Source organism: Neopelma chrysocephalum, unplaced genomic scaffold, assembly GCF_003984885.1.
Source record: "Neopelma chrysocephalum unplaced genomic scaffold, ASM398488v2 Primary Assembly neopelma1_80b, whole genome shotgun sequence".
In the NCBI taxonomy this organism is placed as follows: domain Eukaryota; kingdom Metazoa; phylum Chordata; class Aves; order Passeriformes; family Pipridae; genus Neopelma; species Neopelma chrysocephalum.
In genome coordinates, this window is record NW_020897742.1 from 1,135,783 (window position 1) to 1,153,589 (window position 17,807).

Here is a 17,807-nt window from a genome sequence, read left to right on the forward strand (position 1 = left end):
TGGAATAATTTTATTGATCTGCAAGTCCACATTTCAACAGCTGGAAGAAACAAGAAATGTTATTTCGCTGCCTTGGGTCATTTTCTGATAAGTTTTCTTCCGTAGCCACTTCAGAGAGGCAGCAGGTTACAATATTCACTGATTCTGTTAGCAGACCCTAGTGCTTTCCAGTGCTGTCCCACAATTGGGTCTTGTCACTCCAAGCAAGATAGTTCTGGTGGTCGCTGGAAGAGGTAGCTCCTGTGTCCAGTGGCACTGTTTGGAAAGCAGCCACCACAGCAGAGCTTTCAGGTGCTGTAGAAGGGACACAGAAGGAAGTGAGGAGTGGTGCTGGAGCACACAGCTGACCAGCTCTGGTTCTCCACGGGCAGATGAAACTATAGTGTAAACCCCAACTGTTTGGAGGATTTGGGCCGTTCAAAAGAATTTGGAATATGGCAGTGACTTGTGCCTTGGTGTTTGATTCTAAAATTTTGGATCCATTTTCTTGCAGACTAGGGGCAGTCCTGTTGAAAACCTGTTGAAATAATACCTGGCTCCAAAAGTGCCTGCTGTGGCCCAACTCCAACATGCCCTGCTCTGCTGCTGGCATCTGCTCCAGAGCCACACCACCTGTGTTTGGCTTGGCAGGTGGCTCTCCTTTCCTCTCTTACAGGCTCAAGGTTACACCTGGAGACTGCAAAATATGCCCATTCCCTAGTTCTTGTTCCAGATCTTTTATTTCTGAGGTCTTGAAGGACAGACTATGCATCGCTTGTGTCACAAAGCATGGTAACATCTCTAGGTGAGTACGCAGGGCCTGGTATTCTTACCAAATTCAGTTTCCATGTGTCATCTTAGATCTGGAGCAACAATCCGTACTGGTCCAGCAAGTACATAGCCCTGGAGACTGGCTGAATGGTGACCTGGAAGGGCTGAGAATAATACACAGTGTATTTGTGTAGTTTTTAAGGAATAAATACATGCTACATGTTGTGAGCTCATGTATTAAAGTATGAACCAAAGGTAACATCAATGTTCACAGTTCACGTCTGAGGCATTTCAGATGCCAAAGTCAGAGCTCAAAAGTCTCTGAAAAACATCAGGGCGGGGTGCATTGCAATGTTTTTTTTCTCCTGCACACTTACCCTTCCTCTCCCTGCTTGAGCTGCACTGTCCTCTGCAGGTGCTGCCAAGTGGTGTGTTGGTAGGAGAGCACGCTGCCACCAAACAGTGCACATACACCTGAGAAGAAGAAAAAGTGCCACTTGGTCCATATCAAATGCCACTTTGCAGAGCATTGTGTTGTCTTTTGATCTCCTTTTGCAGAAATTACTGCTGGTTAGACTTAGGCTTCTCTGAATGCTTCCATGTGACACCTTCCAGCTGAACCTGCCTTGAGTTTTAAATTTAGTGTCAAAGAAGCCCTCAGGCAGTTTGGTAACTGAGAGGCTGAGACAGGAGAAGTTAAAACCTCATGTGCTGCAGTGTATCAAAGCTAGACAGAAACTCAATCTGGTGCTATATGCAGCTGCACACATAGCCAGAATTGCATCATGTTCATTTCTAGCAAGTTGAGCTGCTTATGAAAGGCTGAGTCAAAAAATGATGTAGTTACTTAAGCTGCCCAAGCAGGAGTACTGCTGTGGCTGGCATCAATACATGTAGTCAGGACATGCAGTCCACTCAGCTGGGTGCAATAGGAGCAAAGTACCCTTAGGTGACTGTCCTGGGGTTTTCTTTGCTCTAATTAGTCCTTTTAGAGGAGAACAGAATCTCAAAAATTACGACCAAATCCACATGCCTCTGCTTCCCTTCTCATTGGGCTGGCATCCAAGGAGATGGACGACTGTCTGGGACAGATGGGAGACAACAGAGTTGAACTTCATGTGGATATTAGGGTGTATAAGTTGACTTTTCTGCTCTAGACATTTTGAGCTGAAATGCTATGAATCTAATCCTACACAAAGCCAGAAACACCATATAAAAATCATATTTACATAACAAATTCTTTTGTTTACTTCAGCCAGTCCAATCTTAAGTCAACTGTGTTGCAGAGGAGATCTGAGAACTAAATTAAAGCAGCAGTCAGGCTAGTTGAGTTTAATGCTGACTAGGTCTTAAGTCTATGAGGTGTTTAAATCAACTATTTTTTAAAGCATAGAATCATGGAATATCTCAGTTTAGAAGGGACCCATAAGGATCATCAAGTCCAACTTCCTGCTCCTTTCAGGACTACCTAAAACTAAACCATATGATTGACTGCGTTGTCCAGGTGCTCCCAGGATAGGGTCCAGGAGTGGGAGGTGAGCCTTTCACTTAGTCTTACCTGTTCCAGTTGCTTTGCCAGGCTTCTTACTGCCAGCCTTTTAAAGTGAGAAGGGTGTCTGACCCTGGGGCTAACAGGTACTGGGCAGAACTCTGCAGCATACTCACTGCCATTAATCTCACACCTATATGAGGGAAAAGATCAAGAGATTTAGAAGAAATTAGGGCTTTGCTGATGGGTGCATTGGTCATTTAGTACTACTTGCCCATCCACAGTGATGTTCCATCTTGGGGTGCTGCTGAAGTCCAGAGATCTGGTTACCCAGCAGTTTTCCAGGTATAACTCAACGTTGGAGCTCTCGTCTTTCAACTCCACCTCAAGAAACACAGGCTCCACAGATTGCTTGAGTATGACCATGCTGGGCTCATAGAATTCCATGAAAGATTCATCTAGAGAAAATGTCATGGGATTTTGTTGTTTAATTTTATTTAAACTAAAATACTTTTGGAAATTTTCTGATTTTCATAGGAGGACATTTACCTTTGGACACTCTTGAAACTACATTCAGAGCTTGTCTTACCCTTCTGTGTGCTGCAGAAAGGGAAATGTTAGTGAGGTTCTTTAGTAGAAAGAAGAACATGTCTTAACAAGGGAACTTACAACTGGAAGAGTCGGAGAGGTTTATAAATGGAGGAAGAGAATTGCCCACCTGCAGTATTTGATCTTGGTCCCATCGTACCGGAGCCAAAGGGAGGTGATGTGACTGGATCACTAACGAAGGCCCCCAGCACTAGGGTCTCCTTTGCTTGATAGTAGCACAAGACTGTTAGTCTAGAATAGGAGAAAGGGTAATTTTTGTGTTCACAAGTACTTTGCAGAAGCTGTGCCAAAGTGAGCAGTGCCAGTGAGCGGCAGCTCCTACCTGTAATCTGGATCCCTTGTGATTGTTGGTATGCTCTGTCCTGGAAGAGTCTCTTTCTCATAAGAGATCTCATTTTCATAAATAATGTGATCCCCTTCAAACTGTGCATATGGGAAGCTCATTAAAAATTGAATCTTCTCAGCATCTGGGGCAGGGGAACAAAAGAGAAAATGCAGGAGAGACAGAGTCTTCCAGCAGGTGTATCTGCTCCGGCCATGTGCTTACCCTTGCAGAAGTGCCACAGGTAGTGACATGGAACTTGAAGAAGGCATGCGCTTCATTATACTCTCTAGGCTTGCAAGAGCTGTCCCTTAGTTTGGTTTTACTCATGTCAATGGCAGGAACTGTCTTCATTTGGGCAGATATCATTACAGTACCATCTGGGTGGCATACTGAGAAAGTCAAAGAGTTGGTTATGAACTCAAGGAAAGAATCACACATCTTTTTATTGATTGATCAGTTGTATAACTTACTTATAAATTCTGAAGAATTAAAACTGCAGCTAATGGAGAACATCTGTAAGGTCTCCATAGTTCTCACTTTCCTTAGGGCAACATCAAACCTTGCTTTGATTTTCTGAAAGGACACTTCCTGTGAAGGACGAGATGGAAGAGGTGTCTTATTACAGTACATCATCCATGTGTACAAAGTTTTGCTCTTTAGTTTGTGCCACTTGAATACTAACAAGTCACAGGAGTTAAGTCAGTGTCAAGACTCAAGCCTGATGCAACGTGGGAGCAGAAGTTTTCTTGTATGAATTTATCACTCACTGTCACAGAGATAATTTTGGCTGATTATTGTAAAATAGTTCAGATGTTTATTATAGCATCAGTTTTTCCCTGCTATGTCTTAACATTTCTAGAAAACGTTCCTTTAAAAGAGCTTCTTTTATAAAACTTCTGTTGAAATATTGTTTCTGGCTCAGGGCAGATGGGACGTTTTGCCTCATATTAGTAAAAATACTGAGGAGTTTGTTTTTGAAGACTTGGTGCATATCTTTTAGAGGCAAGTGAGCACTGCAGATTGCATCATATATGGCATTACCAGAAGGGTCCACGTCTGATGCCTCTTGTCCTACTTGCACTGGCTTAGAGTCCTTCCCTCTGGAGGTTTTCCAATATGGGTGATGCCACAGCACTACAAACTGTGACTGTAGGATTCTGTGTAAGCAAACAGTTCTACATGCTTTAAAGAAGGCATTGCTAAACATGTACCTCGTAGATAACTCCCACAGCAAACAGAGGTATTTGCAAGATGAGGTGTGTAGAATTGATAGCTGCCAGATACCCATTGGTGAGTGCAATGTGCCGGTTCAGTAGCGTGTTACCAAGATACAGTTCCCAATACTGGTGCAAGCCAAAAGTAGGGAGGGTTAGATACAGGTTTTCTTCATCACAGGAGCCAACTGCTTCTGGTAGTTCTGCGAGAAGAAGGTGGGATGAAGAGTTAGCCATGAAGGAAGGTTTGAGTGATAATGTTTGACCCAGGAAGGGATTTCCATCAAGGGTAAAAAACCCAGCAGCTTGTTACGTGCATGCTGGCATTGTCTGCAGGGCCTTGGCTGTGTTGTGGGTGTAGCAGCTCACGTTTGGTGGGATGGGGAATCCTCATGCTTTAGCAGTGACCTTCCAGCTTGCTTCCAGGACTACTCCCTGTTTCAATAAGGCAAGCTGAGCTATGTACATAAATATATTTTTTAATCATACTTCTTTGAGTTGAATCAAGAGTTATTTCAAAGATTGCCTTTTGCAGCCGGACATGCCTATCTCATATTGGCCTTTTTAGCCACCAACGCGCTTGCAACAAACGTGGGTAGAGCCCTTCCCAAATCTTCGTTCGCGAAGCCTGGGCATGATGGTGATCAAAGATAAAATAAGACAGTGAGGAGACTGTCACCTTTATGGCATCCAAAAATCTAATAAGACATCCTGACTGTTTCAGTAACCTGCTAAGTACAGCTCTTAGTGGATGATTTCTCCTTACAGAAATGCTCTTTTTAGAGATCACAGTGACTTATTTGAGTCAGTTAAGTTCTGCCCTGGATTTAGAGGCAGAATTGTATTTGAGGACAAACTGAAACTTGTAGCAATGTCTGAAGGCTTTGCCAGTAGATGTATGTTCAGGTTCTGAGGCATCTGGTTCACTGAGTTTGCAAGCCAACTTATTCTACACACTTGTTTTATTGCTCTCAGTGTCTCGAGGGCAGACTGTCTTGCCAGGATGCAGAAGAACTGCCATCAGCAAAGCAGCAAGTTGGCTGTTACCAACAATGAGCTTTCGAAGGGTGGGGTTTTCTCCAAAGCTTCCACCCTCACTCTAATGCTGTTCTCACTGAATTCAATGAAAGCCTAATCCATGCTGTTGATGCAAACCAGTTAATATCAGGGGAAAGCTTACCAATATCAGCAATCACACACTCCACTTCTGCTGAATGATAATAGAGTGTCATCTCTGGCCCCACGCTAAGAGTGTAGTTAACCAGGAGGGTGTATTTTGTTTCATTTCTGTTAACATACTGAAAGAGAGAGAAGTGTAAGACTGCAGCAGCAATGGCTTCCAGCACAGACAGGCGTGTATATCCTGAGCAACATTAAATAATTATTCCAACACCCTCCTCTCCCCTGCAAATATCTCAGTCTCCAAAAATATCGCTTCAGCTGGACTAAAACTATTCAGAAATCTGGCCTGGATTCAACAGCTCTTTCAGCCAAATGTAAATGTGGAGCATGTTGTGCCTGTTCAGAAAATGGAGGCACAAGTGAACAGAGTGGTGGTTCCTCTGTAGCCCACTGATGAAAGAGCTTGTAGAGGGAGATCTGGTTCCAAATCCTTATTCTTCTTTACTCAGAGTGTGGGCTGAACCCAGGAGAGTAAGTAATTGGTTAAATAGAAGGTGTGAGGAGATTCTATGAGAGATCCCTCTCAATATCCTCTTTTACTCCACTAAAAGTGCTCCCAAAGCAAAACCTGGTGTTCAACCTGAAAGAAATACTTCTGAATTTTTTGGCCTGCTTTGATCCTTAATGCAATTTAACTGCGGTTTGACTGCAGTCTTAAAACTATTTGCACAAGTCCTGATCCTGTGCTTTCACAATGTTGTTCCTTGTAACAGAAAATAGCATCACAGCTCTGCGTGGTTTGGTTGGAATAGCGGTAGAGAACTTGCAGTTATGCATCCTCCCACTGAAATGAGAGGTTGAAATCCCTCTGTGAGTTCATACTTTTTGAAAAATATTTAGATTACAAATGGTCTGAAGCTTAACAAAATTAGATTTAGAATACCCTGAGCCTGCCTTTACGTGCTTGCACAGGGCATGGCTTGTGCCAGCGGTCAAATGGCTCTGCACAAACAGTGCAGAGGAGTTACTGGATGTTGGTAACTGGTGTTTGCAGCATTGCAATGAGTCATTTTTCCAAGACACTCCTGTTTCAAGGGACAGCATCTAATTAATACAGATTTGACAAGGCTCTTCCTGTTGGGTGTGCACTCGGACATCAGCCATGCTGACACGCACTAAAGAAAATGGTATTTCATCCCATCTAATCACACTTGATACTATGTGTCTCCCAGAGACTTATGGAGGGCAAACTGGAGACATACAAGCCTCTAATCTTAACTCAGATGAGCTCAGAGTCATTGACACCTTTATGACTGAGGAACAGTTGTTGGTTAATAAAAGCTGGGCTGTGTCTGCAAGGGGACTGCCCCTCCTCCTCCACTCATCTGCTGAAGTGATCTGCTGTATCTTACCTCTTTTAGAACATATGGATCATCAAAAGAGACTTCCAGGATAAACCCTTTTGTTCTATTAGAAAAGAGAGTTTCATAAACCTTGAACTCATGGTACTGTGCTTCCCTCGGGGTAAATGGCACATTTCCTATTGCGATTGCCACCAGAGAGACATCGGGAAGAAAGTGTCCAAATGCAACATTAAAAAGCCGTTCCTCTGGCACAGTATCTGCAGGGAGAGAACATCAAATTACTGCTGATGTGGATCAAGTAACGAAGACGGTTGGGGTGGCCTCTCATTCAAATTCCAGGAAACTTAGCCAACAGCCATCTCTTTAATGGCTCTGATTAATGAGTGTTTGTATTCTAGTCAGATCTGAAATACCCTGAGTACATGAGAATCGCTTCAAGCTGCAGGAGATTAACAACAAATACATACAACTTTATAGAAAGTGGCTTCAGTGACTTTCTAGAGGTGCACTATGGCGTGCAATGACTTTCCTATGAAGAAATCTAGAATCTAGTTCAGCCATGTAAAATACAGAAAAACTATCATAATGTATGCTAAGAGGCTTCCTTTTCTTTCTATATCCCTTATACAGGCAGCTTCAAAGATGTTTAGTGCCTTAATGCATTTGAAAATACAATTTAAAAACCATGACTGCAGTACTGGATGACACAATTATTTAAGTATGCTCCCCAGGTAACAAATGCAGGCAGTTTGGAGGAGAAAATGCCATCAATGAACACTGTCTTTCTCCCCAACATGATAACTGCACATCACAACATCTTTATTCTAGGGTCCCAGTGCTCACTGGAAAAATCTGGATGTTAATGCAAAAGAAATGTTTACGTTTTTATCAGTAACTAAGTTAAAGCTAAAGCTTTGTGGTTGACTTTGGCTAGCAAATTAGAAGTGGGAGTTGAGAACATTGTGGGGTATGTAGGGGTGTGGCAGAGGTCAAGTGGAGTGATGTATAACACAGCAAAAAATTGGTAAAAGACAACAAGAGGAATGACTTACTGTTGATAACAGTTGGCATTTGTGGCATGAAAGGTGTAGTGATGGATTTGATGACTGTGTACTTTGTGGTTTGCCAACCTGCATCTGTCCACATGTGCTCCAAAAACAAGTCAATACTGTAAATGACTCCATATACACCACCAGATATGGAACTCTAGGAAGTAAAATGTGTGATTAAGTCTTAGTTCTCAATAGCTCAATAAAGGGATGACTGTATATGGTTAAAATTCTTACAGTAGCAAGAGAAAATTATATACTAGTACAGTTTGGGATGGATTTTGCTAGGGGAGTTTGTTTGTTTTTTAGATTGGCCCATTTATCTGGTCCATGTGTGGCTCAGATACTGCTGAGATTCTCAATAAGGAAGTATCAGGTTTCCGGGGGTGTCCTCATTAAGTTTAACATGTTAACACATTTGTTTTTTGTTTGGTTGTTTTTTTTACAATCCCTGGATTTCCAGTCATGTGTCCCATTCTGTCCCAGTTCACTCTGAAAGTTTCAGTGCTTCCAGCAGTTCTTAGACCAAGCCTGTCTGGTGTTACCATACACAGAGTGATGTAAGTATCCACTGATACACAGAAAAGGGAACTTCTGAAGGGGATAACTCAAAATCACACCAATGTCATCCACATAAAAGGGAACTGATAAAGAGACTTGTAGGAATATTGCCAGCTCCTTTCTAGGTGTTCAAGGTCATGCTGGATGGAGTTTTGAGCAACCTGACCTAGTGAAAGATGTTTCTGCCCATGGCAGGGCAGTCTGGATGAGATTATCTTTAAAGGTGCCTCCCAATCCAAACCATTCTATCCTGTTTGACTGAACAATTTTTTGACATTGCCTCTGTATCTGTAAATTATAGATTGATGAGAAATAAATTATGTTCAAGGCAGGTGGTTGCACCCCAACTACATGTGGAGAAACTGTCCCATGCTAACTCATGCTATCTTCATGGAAATTGGCTGAGAAATTACTCCTTGAGCCAGGCCAGAAGTTTATGAGGACTGGTTTCACAATTTAACAACATAGACAATTGAATCCCAGTGTTCAGGAGTCCTTTCATTCTTAGTTTATTAGTATTCCTTAGAGATTATTAACAAAAGGCAGTCACTTCTATCACGTTTTGTAATCACAAATTCTTAATTTCTGAGTAAGTACTTTCAAAATATGGAGAAGGAGCATCTAGGTTTTCAAATATTTATTGTATCTACAAATTTTAAGCAGCAATCAATCAGTATTTAGAATGATTTAGAATGATCATGATTTAGAAACATCGTCCATGGTACAGGCCCTCAAACATGTCTGTGTGTTCGTACTAACCTTTAGCTTGCCACCTTCTGCTCCAATAGGGATAGTTATTCTGATGTGTGTCTCGTTGTGCTCCAGTAAGTAGTTCTTCTCCTCTGGATTTACTATGACTTGATCATCAACTCCCATTACAATGTTTTTAGACAGAAAGGTGGATTCTTGAACCACTAATGTGGGAATAACCCTTGGCGTCGTCCATGTCAGCGTAGTATCAGTGAAGCTGAGGCCACCTGTGGAGTTAGATAGACAGTCCCAGAGAATGGGTCATTGGAGTTATCAGAGCCATCCCTGTGCAACAGCTGCCTTTCCCTGACTCCTTTTCACCAGGATATCTGTACAGCTTTCACTGATGCAACACCTTGTAGGATATTGATCAACCGATGACTATTATGTCACAGAGACCCTGGCACTCAAAGCAGACTTGAATCACCAGTTTCAGGTGAATCATTAATTTTTTCAGAAGAGCCAGCAGTCATGCTGCCAGCTACCTGCTCTGTTGCCCTTCTGGTCCCAGGGCTTGCTGGCAAAAGGAATAAAAGGCACAGAGCAACTAGTTCAGACCTCCTTGAAATATTGGCTTCAGGGTCATGACAACTTAAAACCTCCTGCTTCTCACCACTTGTTCACATTAATACTCTTCTGTGAGAGCCAGAAGGTACAGCCACCACTTCTCTTCAAAAAGGCAGAGTAGTTCTACCTCTCCAGAGAAAAGGACTAGGTGAGTCCCAAGGATGCAGAGCTGCATGCCCTGCATGAAATGGTACAGAAGAGTAGAGCCAAGGCTGTGGGATTAGTCCAGGGGAAGCTCCCTGGCCCTTCTATAGCACTTTTACTTGTCTCCAGTTCCCTGCATCTAATGTGAAGATTTGAGAAACTGGAGAGAAGGCACGACCCTGCACTGGGAACACAAGTAATGTACTGTCACAGCAGGGAACGTGTTTGTCCAGGACTAAAGCCACAGACTCTTAGCTCATGTTGCTCTGAGGGCAGCTTGTAATCCCCTTTTCTAAGAGTAGGTCAAAGTGAAATGGGAAGACTGTGCTTTCTACTAGCTCCTTAGCTGTTTTTTTTTTAGTGAAGAAGGAAGAAGTTCTTACCAACAGGACAGGAGACAGTCGTGTCAATCAGCAAAAGCAGCCACCGCTGCCTGTACATGGAAGTGGAAGTGACCATGTTCATATTCACACCACTGACCTGATGGGATGCAGGCAGAAAAAGAGAGCTGATGCTCTAGAGAGGCAGTGGAAAGGGCAGAGCTTTGTGCGTGATTGAGACACGACTCACCATGCTGATGTCAGACTCGTTGCTGTGGTAGGGCGCGCGCAGGTACACTCGGGACAGCGTGTTATTGAAGCTGTATCCCAGTTTCACTGCATCGCTTACTGTTACTCTCTTTCTCCCTGATGGAGAAACAAACATCAGTTGCCATTGCTGGTATGCAACATTTTGAGTCTGCAAGAGAGAGATGAGTTGCATCAAACCTAAGTCTATCAAAGTCTCTTAAAAAAATATAATATTGTAGCACCTATTTTCCTGTTAGAAGCTTGAGTAACTGGAATGATACTGGACACTACTAGTTCATCTCAGGCAAGAAATTCCTTTGATATATATAAAGATAAGGAATTCTAGAGCTCTTTAAGGCATCTTTAAAGATAGTCTTATAGCAGCACTGAAAGAAATTTAGACTGGTGGCCTTGAACAAATTCACTCTGGACAAAAGTATCTGTGCTGTTAAGAAAATTATTGTCTTCATGTCTGTTGATCGTTGGAGTACTCCAGAGGCCAAATGACAGACTACCCTTTATAGTATGTAGCCATACTCTGCCAAAGATAAGAAGAGAGTAATGCCTGTACTGTCCTAGAACAGAATCCCCTGAAATAATAGCTGGATGGGAATATAGTCAAAAGGAAAATGGGCATAAGGAGCAAGTAAGATATCAGAAAAATAGGACAAGCATATATATTTCACAGAATCACAGAATAGTTAATGTTGGAAGGAACCCCTGCAGGTCATCCAGTTCAACGCCCCTATTTGAGCAGGGTCCCCTAAAGCACATTACTCAGGATTGTGTCCAGGAGGCTTTTGAATATCTCCAGAGAAGGAGACTCATATCCTCTCTGGGCAATCTGTTCCAGTGCATGGTCACCCACACAGTAAAGAAGTTCTTCCTCATACTCAGGTGGAACTTCCAGTGGATCAGTTTCTGCCCATTGCCTCTTGTCCTATTGATTGGCATCACTGAGAAGAGCCTGGCTCCATCCTCTTCAGATACTTACAGACATTGATAAGATCCTCTTAGTTTTCCCTAGGCTAAGCAGGCCCAGCTCCCTCAGCCTTTCCTCATAAGAGAGATGCTCCAGTCATAATTTCCCCATAATTCTTTCCATCCTCAAATACTTCTCATCTCAGGGACTCCTGAGCTATCTGTAGCTTCTTTGTATTTTGTACATCTTATTGGATTTCTCTTCAGTCAACTTTTCCAGATTCTCCTTGGGATCAAATAAGTTTTTAACAGCCACAACATCTTTTGGCCATGAGTTTGACAGATTCACTACCCCTTGTGTGAAGAACCACCTACCTTTGTTTGTCTTGAATGCAGTTTCCACTAATGGAACAAGCATATGGCTCTGTTCTCCCACCTAAACATCTTTTTGCAGTCTAGAGGTCTAAAAATACTTGAGAGGTTTTTTAATGCTTGATGGCAACTTTGTCATCTCCCTGGGTTTTTTTGAGAGAGATGGAGCTGTGCTCCAAGAATGACTCATAAGACTAGAGAGAAGTGGCAGGCTAGGAACTGTTAGGAAAGGCTCCCCTTCATACCTCTGGTAGTGCTGACATCCACGCTACGGTGTAGTCATTTGAAACTGCAGGGACATCAGTCTTCACTGACACCTGGGGACACAGAGGACATTATTTGAGAGCAAACAGATCTTCAACTTTATTACAGGCATGGGGAACAGAGAGAGAGAGAGCATTCAGATTTCTTCTCCAAATTATGTCTGGATTTAGCAATTTGCATTCTTTGAAGGTAATTAAAGTGTTTCAGTAGAGGTTTTGATGGCAGTAATTTCTGTGACCTTACAATCAAAGTTAAAACCATGGCCTTTATGGTGGTGCATGTATAGCAGAAGGAACACTTTGTGTATGACCAGGTAACCCAAAAGTCCTGCTTCATATCTGGTAAGCTGTAAACTAGATTCCAATCTGGAGACTTTCAGGGACATCTAGGTCTCTTCACCAGAGGTATAAAGAAGCAGGTTATTGGCTTAAGCAGGATTGGTTCCCCTTCCCACGCAGGCTGAACATCTGAAAATGCAGGATACCCAGTAGCTAAGGTAGATGCTATAGTGTAAATCTTGCCAGCATGAGCTTCAGTGTGCGGTGAGGAAAAAGGACAGAGTCAGAGAACACTGGGTTGGAAGTCAGTGTTTGCCTCAGACATCTGTACCATGGTTTAAGTGTATTGCAACGCCCAGATGTGACTGCACAACCTCATGTTCTAACAGGAGAAATATGCTTTCTTTGTCCTGCTTATAGTAGTTGTGTACAAAAAGCAGTGAAGTTTGGTTTGTTCACAGCCTTATTTCTACACTGGTGCATAGGTGGTGGCAGCGGGCTGGATGGCCCAATCATACCACCCAGTGGGAGGCAGGTCCTATCTCACAGTGATGTTCTGTGAGTTGTGTGATGCAGCAGAGGTGCAGCTCTGCAAACTCTAGGTTTTATTATTTCAGACAAAAGGATGACATTCTCACAGATGCTGCAGCACTTTATAACATAAAGGTACTCTCATGAGCTAAAGAGCTGCCAGGCTGTTGATTTGTTTGCAGAGGCTTGACTTACATCATCTGTACAGTTAGCTGAATTTCACTTCATCCAAAATACCTATGGCATGTATTACTAATAAGCATCTACAGTTACACACTCTGCTAAATATCAGCAGGTTGCTATTATGGCTGGTACATAGTGTACAATCAACTTCTGACAGGAATTTGTGGAGGTTGTTGTGCCTGGCAGGGAGCTTGGATGTAGCCTCAACTTTAGTAGAAAAATTTTTACCTCCATGTAGTTTTCTTCACACACAATTTCTCTTGAAGCCCAGGAAGGGTAGGAGCAGTACATAGGATAAGTGTAGGTCACAGCTGCTCTCATGCTTGAAAATGAGGAGACCTTGATGTTCACAGTCAGAGTAAACAGATCATCTGCCTGGGAAGAAAAACTGGCAATTCAGTAGATACTGTGTAAGGTCCCAGGAGTGGCTGCATGGGACTATCTAGTTCTGTTTCTGAGGGTGTTTTATAATGATGAGAATAGGTTTAGAGCTGTAGTGACAGTTCCTCCAACATACCACCCTGTCTGAAGTGGTTTGTTTGCAGGGGCTTCAGCACTCACAGCCTTTGTCTCAGATCACATCTCAGCACTATTCTTGACACACTATAGCGTGCAGCTGGTCAAGAGAAGATCTCACCTACCTCCCCACGTGGTTCACATTTCTCCTGTTTGTGATCCATGTGCCTCCCCACGAGAGAAAGTACTGGACCTTTTGTTTTGATGTAGGTTGTTCAGATCTGTCTTAAAAATGCTATTTAGAGCCTATCTTGACTCACTCTGGTAAGAACTCCTTTTGGTTCTTCAACTCTCCAGGAGCCACACCCAAAGCCATGGACCATGCTTCTATCTGATATAGATGTGTATTTTTCTACAGAAAAAGGCAAAAACTTTCCAGAGAAATTTCCAGCCTGGAAATCCAGGTCATTGCACAGCACACTGCACACCGCCTGTCCTTGTTAGCATAACCTCTGCCCATAAAGTTTTACCATATTTTTTCTATGGGGCTTCCAGGACCAACCAGACTAAACATGGACAAGCAATGAAGTTTCTACTCTGATATATTCTGTTTCTGGGTACATTTCATCTCAATGAATATTTAGAAATTAGAAGTCCAGGCTACACTTTTACATGTATTTTTGGAAGGGGTGAATCACTTTCCGGAGATGCCTGCCTCTCTCCATTGACTATTGTGGAAGCCTAAACAACTAGTTTAGGCTAGACATTATCTTTTAGATGGCTAAAGTTACATGAGACAAATCTGGGTCTAATAGGCATGTGTGATCTACGTTCCTAGGCATGTGTTAATAGGCACATTACCACACAAATTAAGCCAGGAAACAATCTGCCAGAATCACACTGCAAACGTTGCTTTTTCAAGCAGATGCCTACTTCTTTCCAGAGAGGCTTTCAAGAAACTCTCTGGCAAATCAGCAGCTACAAAGATATGCTTGAGAACTGGCAGCTAGTCAGCAACATTAGGCTAAGTGTCATTCCATGGACAGAGGAAATCCCATGTCAGTCACACTGAACAAACCTCGAAGCGGAGCGCCGTTGCCTATCCATTTCTGCACACTACCAACACTGGTTCCTTGAATTCACTATTCTCAAAACATGCCATTAGAATACCATATAATGTCTCAATCTTGTCTATTTGGAGAGGATGTGCAGTCTGAGCTGTTTTCAAGCCCGTGTCTGGGTCTTACCTCGTTGGCCACATGACAGCCAAGCACTGACGCGCGGAAGACGGGGTTGCCCCACACGTCTTCTGACAGCACGTAGCCACAGCGAGATGCCAGTTTCTCATCCAGCAGAATGGGGCCAGCATAAGGATCTACAGAAAAAGGGAATTATATGTGGGATGTAAAGCTCAGGGCAGGTCATGGGGCAGAGTGGTGCTGAGGCCCTCTCATGCAGCTCTTCTCTGAAGAGGTGCATCTGGGTTGGGTGCTCTCCAGTGATGTGTGCTATTAAGGAGCTGGTGAAACTGTGCTGGCATTTGTAAGAATGTGTGACACAGTCTGGTGTGACTCAACCTCACGCATTTAATGTGCACTTTAGTGCCTGTTTCTTGGCATCCAGAAGCTTTTGCCACTGCCACCTTGAAGTGCTATTATGGAGAGCTTCTCTGAGACATCACCTACATTTTTTCCTCCCTAACTCCCTAGAAAAAAGTTATGGATTATTAAGCCCATCCATTTTTAAAGATTATCAAGCTGTGATAATCTGCTGCTCACTCTGGTCAAAGGATGCAGTCATGGACCTGTTTTGGATGGGCATTTTTACATATTGATCATGTTTGCTGCTCATCTCTGCGTGCTGTGAAACCTATGGGGGAGCCAAGTAACATGCAATGAGGGCTGGCTGCACTCAGCTCTTGATGTTGGTAGGGTTAATAACATCATATTTTGTTAATTATCTGCCCTCTGATTAAGGAACTTTTTTAGTCTTGGGATAGACACAAGAATCTGTACAAACAGATAGGGTTTAACTAGCTGCCACTGCAATTTCTAGATTTGTCTGTCATCTTTATATGTAGAACAGTACTATAACTGCTGCTTGAGTAAATGTATGCTTGCAGCCTGGATAGACTAAGGAGATAAGTGGAAATAACTTTGGAATAAGAAGGAATAGCTTTTATGAGACCAACTGATAGAGCTGGAAGAAACAAACAACATTTTGTGCCTGAAGGCTGGTCTGTTGTTTCCAGCAGTATCAGTTGCTCTCATAAATGCTATCACTTCTCCCCACACCCTTTCCGTACTTGATTTTTTCAGTTCTGCCTTCAAATCAAGTGAAACAAAACCAAAACCCAGAAAAAAGTAACTGATCTCAACAGAAATTAATCTGGTTTGGGGTGAAATCACATACTTTTTACAATCTGATGTGAACATTTTCTAGTTTTCATTTTGGTTCGGTAGATTTTTGTTTTCCCCAGCAAACCGGAAACCTTTCGTTCAAACTGAATTAGGGTATTTAACTGCAATTGTGGTGTTAAATGAAAAGGAAATAAAAAAAAAAAAGTCCTTTAATTGCTGCAGCACTCAGCACTCATTGAGAGTGTGTTTTCTGGGTGTTACCCATCCTACAGTGCTGTTTTCATTTGTGCTGTCCAGGACATATCCAATCTTCAAGGTCCACTTTTTTTCTTGCTAGACACGTGTAAGAGCTCAGCAGAGGAAAGTAAGAAAGCCAAATGCCAGTCCTTCCTCTTCAGACCATCCTTTCTCCTTTCCCCAGCAAGTTAGTTGTAAGGGGCAAAGGGGGCTGTGGCTGTAGATACAAGCTTTAGTGCTCTGTAGGGATACTGGCCAAATTGAGATGTGACAGGCCAGGTCTAGGTGACAAGGATGTGCTGCAGGTTCTTTGGGGTCAGTTACCAATTATCAATAGATGGCAGCAGCATCCAGATCACAGACTTCTGTGATCATTTGGGTGATTCCCCAGCTGTCATGGTATTTGGGGCAGACACTTGTGACTCACCATAGATTTCCAGCTGGAAGAACTTTCCCTGGAGAAAGAGTTTATTCAGTTTCATCCAAAAAATTCTGGAGCGGCAACTGCTCTCTACAAAACCTGGTGGGAGCACATATAGAGTAGATGAGTCATTGGGACTGAAGGGCAGAGAAGAGGCACATCCTGTTATGAGCAAAATAACCAAGTTCTCATCCTTGCCTCTTCCCACTATCCTCTTATCATATTTCACCAACCTGGGGGAACCATCTGCCTCCCTTGTCCCAGCCAGAACAGCAAGAAAAGCAGCCAGATCCTGCAGTATAAGCCCATGAATTAATAATGGAGTGAACAGAGAAAAAAAAAACGAAAATTAAGGAGGTGGCGACCAAAGTCTTGTTACCTGCATAGTGAGTGACCCACAGCCTCCATCTGTCCTTGGAGACCTCTGCATGGGCATCAAAGTCCTTCTCTACGTGAAAGAAAGTGGACACAGCTGTGGAGACGGAACTTGGTCAGACCTAGGAGGAGAGGTACAGCTTACCTTTTACAGACTGTGCTGTTTTCTCCAAACCTTGTGTGTAGACCAGGAGAGGCCAGTGGCTTCTGTCGTGGAGGGACACCTGGGCTGAGTCCTTCAGTGCCCTCCAACGTTATCTGAGCTCACTCCTGGCAGTGGGAAGCAGCCTCTCTCTTGCTGGGAGGGCACAGCACCCTTCTGCCAGGTATTTGCAAGGCCAGAGGCTGCTGCTGAGCCTAACTGTAATGAGAGCAGCAGAGGGTACTCGATGCTTTCCATCAACCCCTGGGAAGTATTCTCATTCCTTACAAGCCAGTTGGGTAGCTTTGGCTTCAGGTCTTAAGAGCACATGAAACATTTCCCTGGAGGTATTTTAATTGGGTCTACACAGGAAATACATTTTTGTTTCTGTGAAATGTCCCAATGACCCAGCCATGCCAGAGATAACAGCAGTTCTTTGGCAGCTGCATGTTTGGCTTTTGTGGATCCAGTTAGGTCGCCCTTTGATTTGTTTGATTATCGGAGAGTGTTTTGGTGAAAACATCTTGTTTTTAGAAATGCTCTGATATCATTGTCAGACCATGTGCAGGTCTGTCTGTAAATGGCCAAATATATTGCCTGAGAAGAGAATGTCTTAGCTCCTGATGAGAGTTGTGACTCTGGGACTGCAAGTGACCCAGGAAGCAGGAAGGCTGAGAGGTTTGGTGAGCTGAAAATACAGCTTGTGTGGCATTGATGAGCCATGGTGGGTACAGGACATTTAGGCTGACATTTA

The 17,807-nt window shown here is 43.1% G+C and overlaps 1 protein-coding gene across 5 annotated transcripts; it reads right to left on the reverse strand.

Annotated features, from left to right (window-relative positions):
- Positions 1–173: 173 nt before the first annotated feature.
- LOC113970927 lies at positions 174–17,433 on the reverse strand. 5 transcript variants are annotated; one of them, XM_027690364.1, is made up of 24 exons: positions 17,342–17,433; positions 16,916–17,008; positions 16,770–16,828; positions 16,543–16,635; positions 14,766–14,893; positions 13,291–13,437; positions 12,052–12,123; positions 10,515–10,682; positions 10,328–10,424; positions 9,243–9,460; positions 7,926–8,079; positions 6,922–7,130; positions 5,568–5,685; positions 4,385–4,590; positions 3,644–3,761; positions 3,396–3,562; positions 3,171–3,271; positions 2,958–3,079; positions 2,789–2,839; positions 2,514–2,697; positions 2,309–2,432; positions 1,128–1,224; positions 813–914; positions 174–294 (listed from the first exon to the last, which is right to left on the reverse strand). In XM_027690364.1, exons 2-23 carry the CDS (start codon positions 16,942–16,944, stop codon positions 832–834), a joined length of 2,745 nt encoding a protein of 914 aa, XP_027546165.1. In that variant the 5' UTR covers positions 16,945–17,008; positions 17,342–17,433; the 3' UTR covers positions 174–294; positions 813–831. The 5 variants fall into 5 exon arrangements, with proteins under 5 accessions (XP_027546165.1, XP_027546164.1, XP_027546166.1 ...); XM_027690363.1 differs by lacking the exon at positions 17,342–17,433 and adding an exon at positions 17,087–17,295; XM_027690365.1 differs by lacking the exon at positions 17,342–17,433 and having other exon boundaries at positions 7,003–7,130; positions 16,916–17,296.
- Positions 17,434–17,807: the final 374 nt, after the last annotated feature.

Bases quoted from the DNA above. Each gene is read 5' to 3' on its own strand.
- LOC113970927 (XM_027690364.1), bottom strand. From the start codon at position 16,944: ATGGAGGCTGTGGGTCACTCACTATGCAG. The intron at 12,124-13,290 runs GTAAAAATTTTT...CTGTGTCCCCAG, and splicing joins GTGAAGAAAACTACATGGAG to GTGTCAGTGAAGACTGATGT. The intron at 2,840-2,957 runs GTGGGCAATTCT...CCCTTTCTGCAG, and splicing joins ACCAAGATCAAATACTGCAG to CACACAGAAGGGTAAGACAA.